Source organism: Oppia nitens, unplaced genomic scaffold (assembly GCF_028296485.1).
Source record: "Oppia nitens isolate AA-2021 unplaced genomic scaffold, nextdenovo-longstitch-racon4-pilon3 scaffold4_pilon_pilon_pilon, whole genome shotgun sequence".
Taxonomy (NCBI): domain Eukaryota; kingdom Metazoa; phylum Arthropoda; class Arachnida; order Sarcoptiformes; family Oppiidae; genus Oppia; species Oppia nitens.
In genome coordinates this window covers 4,226,540-4,239,637 of record NW_026533232.1, presented here as the reverse complement: position 1 = coordinate 4,239,637, position 13,098 = coordinate 4,226,540, and the positions used below count along the sequence as shown (strand labels likewise).

The 13,098-nt window shown below is 30.4% G+C and overlaps 4 protein-coding genes across 5 annotated transcripts; 3 read left to right on the top strand and 1 right to left on the bottom strand.

Annotated features, from left to right (window-relative positions):
* Positions 1–693: 693 nt before the first annotated feature.
* LOC128959699 (SAP30-binding protein-like) lies at positions 694–1,674 on the top strand. Its single transcript, XM_054305702.1, has one exon. The coding sequence runs from the start codon at positions 754–756 to the stop codon at positions 1,600–1,602; it is 849 nt and encodes a 282-aa protein (XP_054161677.1). The 5' UTR covers positions 694–753; the 3' UTR covers positions 1,603–1,674.
* Positions 1,675–2,192: 518 nt separating this feature from the next.
* LOC128960006 (pleckstrin homology domain-containing family F member 2-like) lies at positions 2,193–4,071 on the top strand. Its single transcript, XM_054306065.1, has 9 exons — positions 2,193–2,399; positions 2,510–2,574; positions 2,789–2,825; positions 2,903–3,067; positions 3,137–3,262; positions 3,325–3,362; positions 3,430–3,498; positions 3,559–3,894; positions 3,959–4,071. Exons 1-9 carry the CDS (start codon positions 2,384–2,386, stop codon positions 4,013–4,015), a joined length of 909 nt encoding a protein of 302 aa, XP_054162040.1. The 5' UTR covers positions 2,193–2,383; the 3' UTR covers positions 4,016–4,071.
* Positions 4,072–4,287: 216 nt separating this feature from the next.
* LOC128960007 (NADH dehydrogenase [ubiquinone] flavoprotein 3, mitochondrial-like) lies at positions 4,288–4,817 on the bottom strand. The gene is made up of 2 exons (XM_054306066.1): positions 4,667–4,817; positions 4,288–4,593 (listed from the first exon to the last, which is right to left on the bottom strand). Exons 1-2 carry the CDS (start codon positions 4,725–4,727, stop codon positions 4,397–4,399), a joined length of 258 nt encoding a protein of 85 aa, XP_054162041.1. The 5' UTR covers positions 4,728–4,817; the 3' UTR covers positions 4,288–4,396.
* Positions 4,818–4,877: 60 nt separating this feature from the next.
* LOC128960003 (microtubule-associated serine/threonine-protein kinase 3-like) lies at positions 4,878–12,918 on the top strand. Of its 2 annotated transcripts, XM_054306061.1 has the most exons (8): positions 4,878–5,246; positions 5,317–5,390; positions 8,067–8,095; positions 8,158–8,228; positions 8,298–8,443; positions 8,514–8,585; positions 8,646–9,071; positions 9,143–12,918. In XM_054306061.1, the coding sequence occupies exons 1-8, from the start codon at positions 4,958–4,960 to the stop codon at positions 12,914–12,916; spliced, it is 4,881 nt and encodes a 1,626-aa protein (XP_054162036.1). In that variant the 5' UTR covers positions 4,878–4,957; the 3' UTR covers positions 12,917–12,918. The 2 variants fall into 2 exon arrangements, with proteins under 2 accessions (XP_054162036.1, XP_054162035.1); XM_054306060.1 differs by having other exon boundaries at positions 8,514–9,071.
* The last annotated feature ends 180 nt before the right edge of the window (positions 12,919–13,098 follow it).

Genomic DNA, 13,098 nt, shown 5'->3' with positions numbered 1-13,098 from the left:
AATCTTTATAATAATACCAACATTAATTATATGAAATGGGAAATTAACCACAAAAAACTAACTTGATAATTTTATTTTTAGATTAATGTTTTTGTGTTTCGGGTTTGGTTTGTAAAATTGGTTTAAGTTTGTAATCCATAATATTTCAATTATTAAATCATTTTAAGGATTTAATACAATAATATTAAATATACTTAAATCTATTGAATATTTAAACTTATAATTATTATTATTATGTATTAAATAGAGTCTATAACACTGGTTATCATTCAAGTGATTTCTGATTACTTTTGATTAAAATGCATTGTCGAAGCTTATGGTTTATTATAATATATTTCATCTAGCTCAAATACACTGTTACATATTAATTTTAATTAAGTGGTATATTTTATTTAATATTATATAAAAAAGGTTATTAAATTTGTGTATTATAATTTTTTTGTTTTTTATCTTGGTCAGTAATTATGTTTTTAAGTAAGGGACCGTATAATAATCGTGATATCGCCTGGTCTATAATGTGTACAATGTTTACCATACAGTATATACCGTACAGTAATATATGTAATGTTAGATACAGTAGTAGTGAACTGATAAATGTTAATAAAATAATAATATTAATAATGCATTGAATGTATTGAATCAATAAATAGTTTGTGTATAGAAAGTGATGCCATCTATGAATAAATTATTGCAAATGTGTTGTTGTAATCAATATTATAATAAATGTTGTAATAAGTGATCAATTGGTTGGAAATGTCGTCTCATTTGAAACAATCGACAGCATTGTCTTCATTGACAACAATTTATTCAGACTCTGAGGACAACGAATCGGACAGAGATAGCAATGAAGACAAAGTCAATATTACATCAATTGTGTCCGATTTGGCCGCCGAGAGCCGCACTAACTCTCCGTCAATGTTTCAATCAATAGACTCATTGGATAAAAGACATTCATTTGATGAACAAATGAGAGATGATGTCTATGAAGAAGACAAATGTCAGACACAAGAGTTGGACGACGATCGGTGCACTTCTCCCATCACTTTTCATAAATCACTGTTTGGTAAAACTGATGACCAGATTGTTATACCATTGGAACCGATAGAAAAGTGCTCGAAATCATTACAAGAAAAAATAGAAAGATTACACTACAAGATGAAAATGGGATCAAATATGACTACTATTATTCAAAGACGTAAAGACTTTCGAAATCCAAGTATCTATGAGAAGTTGATCGCGTACTGCGATATCGATGAAATGGCCACTAATTATCCGCCCGATGTTTACAATCCACACATTTGGACTGAGAAATCGTTTTATGAAGAATTAGCTAAACGTCAGAAGGAAGACATGGATAGGAGAGAAAAGGATAGAAAAGAGAGGACTAAAGTTGAGTTCATGTCGGGTACAAAAAAGGGACCGACGGGTGACACCAATGAATCGACCAAAAAGAAAAGTAAATGGGATTTACCGAGTAATGTGTCGACCACTCAGTCAATCACTCTTATGCGACCTCAAGTTGTCATACCTGTGACCACAGCGACCGGCACTAAGCCAACAGTGATCTCAGCGTTTGGCACTATAACCAAAAAGTCCAAATAATTATTTTTCTCACATTTCATCATTTCTATCAAAATTTTGATAATTAATTTATTATAATATTATTTTCATATTATAAGTGTCTTAAAGTAAATTCGTCATTTTATCATCAAATAAAATAACATAATTACAGTAACTGTACATTAAATATATTGATAAATTAAAGTCCAGTTTTATTTAAAAATAAAAAGTTGTTTTATTAATTACCTTTAATCTATATTGTTAAAACTATATGATTATTTAATTTTCATAATTATATCATTAAAAAACATGATAATCATGAAATCACTATAAAAATATTTTTAATAATTGATAATAAATTTTAATATATGTTGATATGTATCGATAAAATAAACTAATTTAAAATTAAATCATACTTTTTATAAGTTAGTGTTTATGAAATAATGAATATTTTAATAAAATGTTGTTTCATTTGATAGCACTATTGAATAGTGAGATTAACAGTAAAATTGATTATATAATAATAATAATCAGTAAATGTGTTAATATTTAAATCAATAGTTAAAGTGTTTGTCATAATAGGGGAGTATTTTAAATGATTAATGCATTGATTTGATTGACTAAACACTAGATTGTCGTATAGTATGAGTGTATGTATGACTCAATACAAGCCATTTATGTATAGCTTTATAACAAAACACATGAACTCTAATATTATTACAATCAATGAAACAACTGTTTGTATCAACTCTTCAATTATCACTAATTTGATTCACTTTACATATCAACACATCAACAGTTGACAACATAGACTATCACTTCAATGGTTGACAGACTCGGTATTGATATTTAAAATGACATTTGTTTTAACATTTGATAATAACTAATAATAAGTATAAGTATTGACCAAATAAGACAACCATTTAATGATAGTTACCATTAATTATAGTCAATAGTGAGGCCAATGCTCGGCGTATACAACACGTGGAGAACTGCTTCGGCATCTCAGGAGTGGTAATCATTAATTATCTTTAATTTAATCATTTCATTACTTGACTTCAACTTAATGACAAACTGATACAATACTTGTAAAAAAATATTAACGTAAATAATTAATTAAATTGAAGTTATTATAGATTTAACTGTAATTAACTTATATTAATATGATATATGTGTACTAATTATGACTTATTTATACCATTTTATATAAATATTATCACTTTTATAGCCTTTGGCAATACCTGGACGTGTACTCGTAGGAGAGGGTATAACATATATATATGTTATTATTTGATATTATTATTTAATATAATGAATATTATGATTGTTTGCTTACAAATAGGAATTTTAACAAAAAGTTGTCGCAAAAAGTTGAAACCACGTCAGGTATTCCTCTTCAATGATATTCTTGTCTACGGAAGTATAATCATAAATAAGAAGAAATACAATCGTCAACACATTATTCCTCTGGAAAATGTCAAACTTGAGAATCTTCCCGATGAGGACAGTATGTCACATACACTTTATTATCTATAGTACCGTAATTGAAATGTATTAATATTGAGCGATCAATCAGATCTCAAGTATGGTTGGCTTATTAAGACACCGACCAAATCATTTGCTGTATACGCAGCCACAGGCACTGAAAAAGTTGAATGGATGGCACACATCAATAAATGTGTAGAAGAACTCATCAACAGAAGTAAATCACATGAAAATGAATACAAATTAGTGGATTAATGTTGTTTTGATTTATTTTGAAAGCTGGTAATCGTCCGGCGTCTGAACACGCGGCGGTTTGGGTAAGACTGTGATTTGATATATGATTTGCTTTGAATTATTATAATATTATGACTGTATTACCACTAGAAACCCGATAGTGCGACCACTTTTTGTATGCATTGTAGAAAATCTCAGTTTACTGTCATTAACAGAAGGGTATGTTTTTAAAAAATTATATCTTTGGATACCATTTATAATATATCAATTGCTATTCAGCATCATTGTCGTAGTTGTGGTGATGTTGTTTGTGGCCACTGCTCGAAAAACAAGTTTCTTATACCGAATCAGTCCTCAAAACCAGTTCGTGTCTGTAACGGTTGTTTTGATAAATTGGGAAAACAAAGAACTAGTAGTATAAGAGATAATACATACAATTATAGCGATAAAGTTAACGCTAATACACAAAGTGCTGGTATTGTTAAGTTACCGCAAATGGATAATAAAACTGTAGACATAAATGAGTCTTCAGAGTCGGAGGACGACGAAACTCGACAAAATAGAACTGAAGACGATTTAACTCGAAGTCTTGAAGACCTTACCATCGATGAGAGAGTAAAATCATTTAATGTTAAATTTATTTAACAAATTTCCGCTAATAATATATTTTTAATTTTAGCCGACATTTTACAGTTCATTCACTACGGGTGAAGACGATAAACGTATCAGCGCTTGAATTAAGCGCACAATTTAATTAAAACATACTTATTATGAGATTTATAAGTGCCTTAAATTGTATCAACAATTTTATGCCAAAATTGTTTTTATGGTATTTATTAAGGCAATAACCAAATTACTACAAATAATTATAAATTTTATTTTTATGCTAAGTTTTATTGTCTTTATTTGTAATCATTTCTACGGTATATTATATTTATATACATTTACTATATTGAGTCTAATAAGTCATTTGTATTTTACAAATATCTAAATATTTTATTTTTTAATATCACTTTGGATTGAAATTTGTCACTTGAATTGTAAAATCATTGAATAAAATCTACAATTGTTTATACATAAGTTAATTGGCATTTAATTGATTGCATTATCTATTAAATCACGACTTATTTGATGGTTGTGTGAGTCTGTATTTAGACTGAGTTACCATCAGATCATAGAAAGTATTGATATCATGACCGTAATATTCGGGAGACTTATACGTGCCGTCGTCTATCTGACCACTCGATGTGGCCGTTGGTGTCGATGTAGTTGATTGAGATTTGGTAGAACCGGTCGATGACTTGGGAGTCGATCCTATCGGTTATAAAGTGATATTAAGCATACATTGCAGTTAATGTTATCAATAATAACACATTCAAATGATTACCTTTTGCTTGTGAAGACATATGTCGACAAATGGTGACAATGGGACGATAGTAAGGTCTCATAATTGGTGTAAATATGGATCAAATGTAGTGATAGTATATGAGTTGTATGAGGCGTGTCATTGAAGTTAGTGTTATGTCATGCGTTGTATGTGTTGTTGTATTGACGCCAATGAGTGACACAATGTTTGGTAGTGTTTATGGTTTGAGTCAACTCAGTGTATAATACAGTATATAATACAGTATTGGAGTTCACTATTGTCTGCAATATATAAATACATGTATTATATAAAATGGATGAAGACATCCATCGATTGGATCCATTGATTAGTGTCCAGACATCACACATTACAACACATACCGACACTAATATGAGTCGCTCGATGGCCGATACGATGGACGACCCGCACAGTGGCCATACATCGCATGTTTGTCATCCCTTACATCGGTATCGATCGCGAACTTCATTTGGCAGACAATTATCCAATACTGAGATTTCTCGACGAAGACGTGATAGTCTATCGACACTCAACTATCATAATCTATCAAACAGTGGATCTGTCAGTAATGTTGTCTCTTCAGGTATGTTATCTGCAAATGATATATCACTTAACCGATAATAATGTCATATATATTATGATTATACGATTAGGTGAGACATGCAATTTGGTGCGATTCCGGTCATCACTTATGGGTCAATCGGCTCCATCATTGTCCACAACATTAGTAAGACATTATAATTATTATAAATATATCACTTTATATATCAATTAATTTTGTCTACTATTATCGGTATAACATATATATATACCTAACAAATCATTGTAATTAAATCTCAAGTGAGTTAAACAAATCATATATTTTATAATATTTTATTTACCGTTTCTTAAGGAAATATTAAACATATTTAGAAATACTTATCAATTATAAGTAGTGATACTCTCTTTAAAATCAATTAAAATTGCAATTAAAAGGAAGTATTAATTATATGTAATGCATATAAAGTATTAATACATGTTTGCCTAAAAATTGATGCCAAATATATGAATAATTTGTAATTTATTTAAAATAACATTTGCTATTTTAACCTTTTAAAACCGGTACATAAATTTTAATTTATTTAAAAATAATTATTAATTATGTGATCTTTTGTTATTGTTTTAAGTCAAGTCATTAATGAAACAAAATTGAATTTGGTTTGAATGCTGGATGTAATAGCATTGACACTAATATAGATTGAATAAATAAACAAATCTTAACTTAACTTATCATTTATTATAATAATTATAAATTATCGACATTAGCTTTTTGTGTATAAATTTTATTAAAGAGCTCTTTTGACATTACAAGTGCTATTAATATGTTGATGACGTTGGTTACACCCTAACACCACCCCTCGGACACCCATTATTTTAATGATTTTTTGATTATATTATTAACAATTTTATTGATTAAGACAAAAGGTGTCCATAAAACAAACTTCGTTTCAATTTTGTTAACTCTTAGATAGTTTATAAATAGAGACAATTGCATGTAATTTGTTATAACTTTAATTAAATATTGCCAAAATTAAAAATATTTACATAATTCCATATATTATTAAATTATAATTTTTAATATCACAAACCAAAACAAATATAATAAAAACAGTAAATTGATTAAAATATTTATAAATTTAATAAATAAGATGTGTTGTAATATTAATATTATAAAATAATTTTAACCAAATGTTAACTTATATTTAAACTATTTAAAATTATTAAATTCAGGTCAAACTTATATTTGTAATTTTTGTAACTTTTATAATTAAAATCAAATATTAAGATAATATAGTTGTTTGTATATCTTGTATAACTAAGTACAAGATATTAAAATGTTAATAAGTTCTATAAATATAATATTAATTTGTGTTTTGTATTAATAACAGTTAATATTTAATTGTTTCAAATATATATTTTCAATAGTATTTCACTTTATTTGTTTAATTAAAGTTGCAATATATATAAGTTATGATTTTAAGTTAATTAATTTTAAATACTATAAAATGTTTACTTATCTAATATTCTAGTATTTTATTTTCATTGATATGAAAAAGTTATATAATTATAATTATTTGATAATAGATTTTTGAGCATTAATATTGTAAAGTTATACAATATTAATAAATATGACACTAATTATAACAATTAGATTTTAGAATATTCTTAGAATTCACAGAATAATATTCAGATATGTAGAAATTCATAGATTAAAACAAATTATTTTTATTAATTTTTAACCCAATATAAATAAGTTGAATTTATTTTGCAAATTTATCATATGTTATCTGATTTGATATTAATATTTTTTAATTAATATGATTATCAACTTTTATCTTTGCGCAAAGATTTATTTACTATTAACACTATATTTTATAAAAAGATAGATAATTATTAGAAATTTATGATAAAATAATGTATTGTCTAATGTTTTAATATACTTTTATATGATTAGGTACTCTAAAAATAGATATCAGTTATAAATTTAATTTTAAGGGGTGTGAGTCAATCAATTTTATAAACTTGAAAGTTTATGATGTTTTTTACAAGTTATAAAATTATTACTACATTTTAATTCAAATATATAAATAATGAAATTATTTCAATTTTATAATCACATTAACCACTAACCAATATGAGAGATATAATTAATAAAATAGGATTTATTGTAATTTTTATTGTTTAAGTGTAATAGTTTTAAGTTTTTAATAGGTTCATAAATTTTAGTTTAGTACCTATTTTGTAACTTATAAATTAAGAGACTATACCGTATATAATACAATTATTTTATATATCTTTAATACTTTGCACTACTATTTTTTATAGACCAGTATTAATTTAAAATGTAATTTAATTTGTTTCATTAAAATAAAATATTAACGTTAAAAACTATATTATTTATATAAATAAATTGTAAATGTTTATCATAACAATGTTAAGCTATATACTCTATTTAACAATTGATAGTAACACCATTAATAATAAATGATTTTTTATGTTTTTTATGTTTTGCTTACAAAATGATAATTATTATCTTAAAGATGCAACAAATAGATTGACATTGAAATTGTTTTATAGAGTAGTTGAATGTGTAATCAATAATCAATAGACAAAGTATTAGAGCAAAGCAGAGACGATGCCAAATGTAAAAGCAAATCGCAAATGAGTTTTTGACTTTTTATTTGCTAAAAGTTTGCTAATTTTACATTCAGTGCTTTTTTCAAATAATAGTTATGCTTGAAATGACAAATTTAAACACTTAAATAATCATTTAAAATGCTTTTTGACATTTTATATATATATATATATATATTGCTCTTTATTTATAATTAAGTAATGAATTAAATGTTTTGTCTTATGACAGAAGGAGGCAAACACAACAAGAAAAGCACAGTAAGTATTAAATAATATAATTTATTTATTTTATTGATTATATTAATGTAATTATTTTATAGTCGATGTGCAGCCCGTAAAAGCCTCATCCCGATTACATCACCAACACTACCCAGATCTCCATTACCACAAAGTAATCAATTGATTCATTTAGAAATATAATGACAATTGATTTGATTGATATATGTTTTGATACTAAAAGGCAGTCCAGTAGACAGTCCGCGGAATATGTCTCCGTCGACACACTTTGTGTTTACGGCCAACAGGAAGATTGAAGGACGCCGTTGGTCAGTGGCTTCATTGCCGTCGTCATCGGGTTACGGCACTAATACACCAAATAGTTCTAATGTAAGCTATCAATAATTTTTCAATTTTTATTATATCTTATTATTTTTTATTATTTTATTAAAATATTAAGTCTCAGTGCTCTTCACAAGAAAAACTACACCAATTGTGCCATTTATCTCATGAAGAGTCCGCACACACACCTGTAACACATACTCATCATTTACATCACTGTTGTCATCACACTAACCATAATCTTCTACAGCATACACATCACCATAAGATACTAAATTTAGAAACGGCTCAACATTTCAGTAGTAATGATAGCAATACTGGATATGACGATGAGATACGATCTCTCTCACCAATGGTTAGGCCTCGTTCTCGTAGTCTCAGTAGTCCTGTTCGATCTCCCAGTACTGACAACGAAAGGATTTTAATGAATAATCTATATAAAGAAAGATTTCCAAAGGCTACTCAACAAATGGAAGAAAAATTATCTAAATTTATTGCGGATCAGATGAATATCGATGATATCGAGTCGTCAGCAGCATCTGATGCAGTGTTCCGCTTTGCTCACCATCAGGTAATAGGATTGGCTAAAGATTGTCTTGAAAAGTCAAAAGATAAGCTCATCACATCTCAATACTTTTGTGAATTGTCTGAAAATTTAGAGAAACTTTTAGTTGAGGTTTGTATTAATTACTAATATTTTGCAAGAATTTGTTTATATTATTATTATTATTAAATTTATTGCTATAGTGTCGCGAAAAGTCACAGATAGCAGCAAATCAATTATGTTTACTCGTTAAGAGATTTCTAATCATTGTCTCCCGTCCCGCGCGACTACTTGAATGTCTTGAATTTGATCCAGAAGAATTTTATCGTTTATTAGAGGCCGCTGAGGGACAGGCAAAGTCAGCTCAAGGCATAAAAGTTTCTGTTCCGCAATATATTATCAATAAGTTAGGTCTCAATAGAGATCCATTAGCAGACCTTTCCCCAGATATGGGAGATTTAGAAACAAAAGATATCAACGAAGTAGATATAGAGTCAACTGAAAAGAGTGCTGAAGTGACAAAACCCCCCTCAGAGGATGACTACGAGACAATCAAATTGATTAGTAACGGTGCTTACGGTGCCGTACATCTAGTTAGACATAAACAAATGAGACAAAGGTTTGCTATGAAAAAGATTAATAAACAGAATCTACTTTTACGTAATCAAGTGGAACAAGTATTTGCTGAACGAGATATCATGAGTTTTACTGATAATCCATTTGTAGTTTCAATGTTCTGTAGTTTTGAAACTAAACGCTACTTATGTTTGGTTATGGAGTACGTGGAGGGCGGCGATTGTGCCACTCTTCTCAAAAATATGGGACCATTTCCTCTTGATTTGGCTCGTCTTTACTTTGCAGAGACTGTATTAGCTGTTGAATATCTTCACAGCTTTGGTATTGTTCACAGAGACTTGAAACCGGATAATCTATTAATAACCGCTTTGGGTCACATAAAGTTAACTGACTTTGGATTATCCAAAATGGGTTTAATGAATTTGGCCACAAGTTTGTCTGAAGGATATCTCGATCGGGAGACCAAACAATTTACAGATAAACAAGTTTTTGGAACTCCTGAATATTTGGCACCCGAAGTGATTCTCAGACAAGGATACGGTCGTACAGTTGACTGGTGGTCGTTAGGTGTCATACTTTATGAGTTTCTCATTGGTTGTGTCCCTTTCTTTGGTGATACACCTGAAGAGTTATTTGCACACGTCATCAATGACGAGATTGAATGGCCTGATGAAGATGATTGGTCTATGAATGATGATTCCAAAGATATTATAAATCAACTTTTGCAACACAATCCTATTGATAGGTTAGGCGCTGGTGGAGCTCATGAAGTCAAAGAACATTCATTTTTTGACGGAATTAATTGGGAAGCATTACTTCGACAAAAAGCAGAATTTGTACCACAACTTGATGGAGAAGATGATACCAGTTATTTTGATAGTCGCGCAGAACGTTATAACCACGAATGTGCTGATTCTGAAGACATGGAAGACACTGATGATAGCTCTTTATTTGGAAGCTTTTCTTCATGTTCTCCCAGATATCGTAAAGTATGTTCAAGAGTTGACAATATTTTAGAACAAGAAAATAAACTTCGATTGTCAACCTCTTCAACATCTCTTAAAGAGGAAATTACAAGTGTTTGCAAACCTCGGGCCAGTTCTACTAAATCTGATTCAGCTATTTCTAGATCTATGAGTATAACTGATGAACAATTGATGATTGAAGGATCGAGTCTTAGGATAGGAAGTGTTAAATTTTATAAACATAAAACTCAAAGCACTCTCGATTCACGGGATTCATCACAAACGGAATCAGAAGACTTTTCTCCACAAACTCAACGAAAACGAAAGCCATTGAGTATAGCAAAAGACTCGTTACCGAAGTTTTCATTCAGTGTTGACGATACGTCAGCATTATATGAAGACACCAATGTTTTGCCATCACTAATCAAAGAGTTGACGCCACTCGATGAATGTCTCACATCAAGTGATGAGAAGAATATTTACAGAAGAAAATCTGACGTACCATACAATCCACAGTCGGGACAATCGGTATCAACTAAAATGTCGATTCCTACTGTATCTCCATTGAAACAACCAACGCGGTCCAGAGCAGTCATCAAGTCTGCCTCAGCTTCTGGCTTATCGCTAATCATATCATCTGACGACACATCAGTTGCGCGCATCAATTCTTTGGCCGCTACATCGTCTGGTGGATCGACTACCAGTTCACGCGATGCCTCACCAAATCGAGAACTTAGTTCATTAGCGGCTCAACTTAAGCCACCGATAATATTGCGTAAAGGACCCCGAGGTTTCGGGTTTACTCTTAAAGCTATTCGAGTATATTATGGAGAATCTGATTATTTTATAGTCAATCATTTAGTATTAGCCGTTGAAAATAATAGCCCAGCTTTTGAAGCCGGCTTAAGACCTGGCGATCTTATAACTCATATCAATGGTGAGCCCATCACTGGTTTACTCCATCCACAAGTTTTACAATTGGTTTTATCGGGTGGAGATAAAGTCAATATAAGAACGACACCGTTGGAGAACACGAGTATCAAAGCTAATGGTCGCAAACGAAATCCACATACAAGCAAAATGGCCCGAAGACCGGTCAGCGCTAATAAACATCACAAGAATGTCAAATCAAATCACGTTAAACGAAGTGATTCTGATAAAAGACGTCGATCTTCTTTATTTAGAAGACTTAGCTCTAAGAGAGCCAGTGTTGAAATGAATCAATTAGTTATTAATACTTCGGGTGGATCGCCGCAGTTGACACCACTTACACCACCTGCTGTGCCATTGGGAGCGCAGCAAATAACTCCGAGTCGAAGCTGTCAATCATTACACAAAACATTAGCTAATATGTCAATCGATAGTCCCGTTACCAGTACACCAACAACCACTTCAACCGTCTCAACCCCTGCCTATCGATTTACCACATGTTCTCAGTCTGATTCATCCAATACAACTGGCAATTCATCAGTTGACAGTTCCCCAACTAATTCCGCTCCCAACTCTCCCGCCAGTAATACCAGACCTTCTAGTCTTCACGGTCTCAAACATAAACTCATTCAAACATTTCGATCTCCTCGACGCAAGTCCTGCGGACACATTCCTCTCTCTCCTTTGGCCCGAACTCAAGGTGTGTCTCCCACTGTCAATACACTTCAGGCCACATCACCGACCTCACGGTCTCCATCTCCGCTTGCATTCCCTGTTCATCACCAAATTGGTAACTCACAAATCACACAAACATATGTACTTCAAAAGAACTCTTCGGGAGTCAAATTAACGTCAAATTTGTTGCCAATTACTAATAATCTCTTGACTCCAAGCGATACGATGCGAACCAATGCTGGCGATGGAATGCATTCATTACAACGAAGTGCTTCTCCAGAATTAATAAATACCTCATCTGATAATAACGGTTCATATGTCGTCAAATTGAAGAGAGATTCGTTAACCAGTTCTCCACTGGCATTGGCTTCATGTCCGCCCTCAACAACTAAGATAATGATGGAATCAATTAAAAAGCAAAGCAATCTCTCAATGACTAACATAAATAAATTAGAAAAATGTGAACAACCGGGTTGTTGTCAAATATCACCAAAACAGTCATCTTTTAAACTAAAGCAAAGTGACAGTTCAGTGTCGGACTTGCGAAACACATGTATTCAAAGACATGAATCATTAAATAAGTCAAATATTGTCGTATCTGAGGTACAACAAGTCAAACACAACTCCAGTTTGAGCACTAGTAGTACTGCAAATAGTAGTTGCAGTTCAGTGATTAGCACAAAGACTGGCAAAACATCTTCAACCACTACAAGTATCTCATCTAATACTAAAAATGTCTTTAAACAGACATCTTCTGACAAAAAGAAGACATCAAATCGTCTGACATCTAAATCATTGAGCACTTCATCGAAAAGCAATTTTAACAAATGATAACTGGTTTGACTTTCAGCTACTATTTAATTAATTTTTATATTAAATAATTAGTATTTAAGCTATTGGTGTTTGATTTCACTTAAATGATTGTATACATTATACTGTATATATAGACATATTGTGAGAAATTTTGTTATATTTCATAAAACATTGTTCTCTAAAACAATTTGTTATTTAGC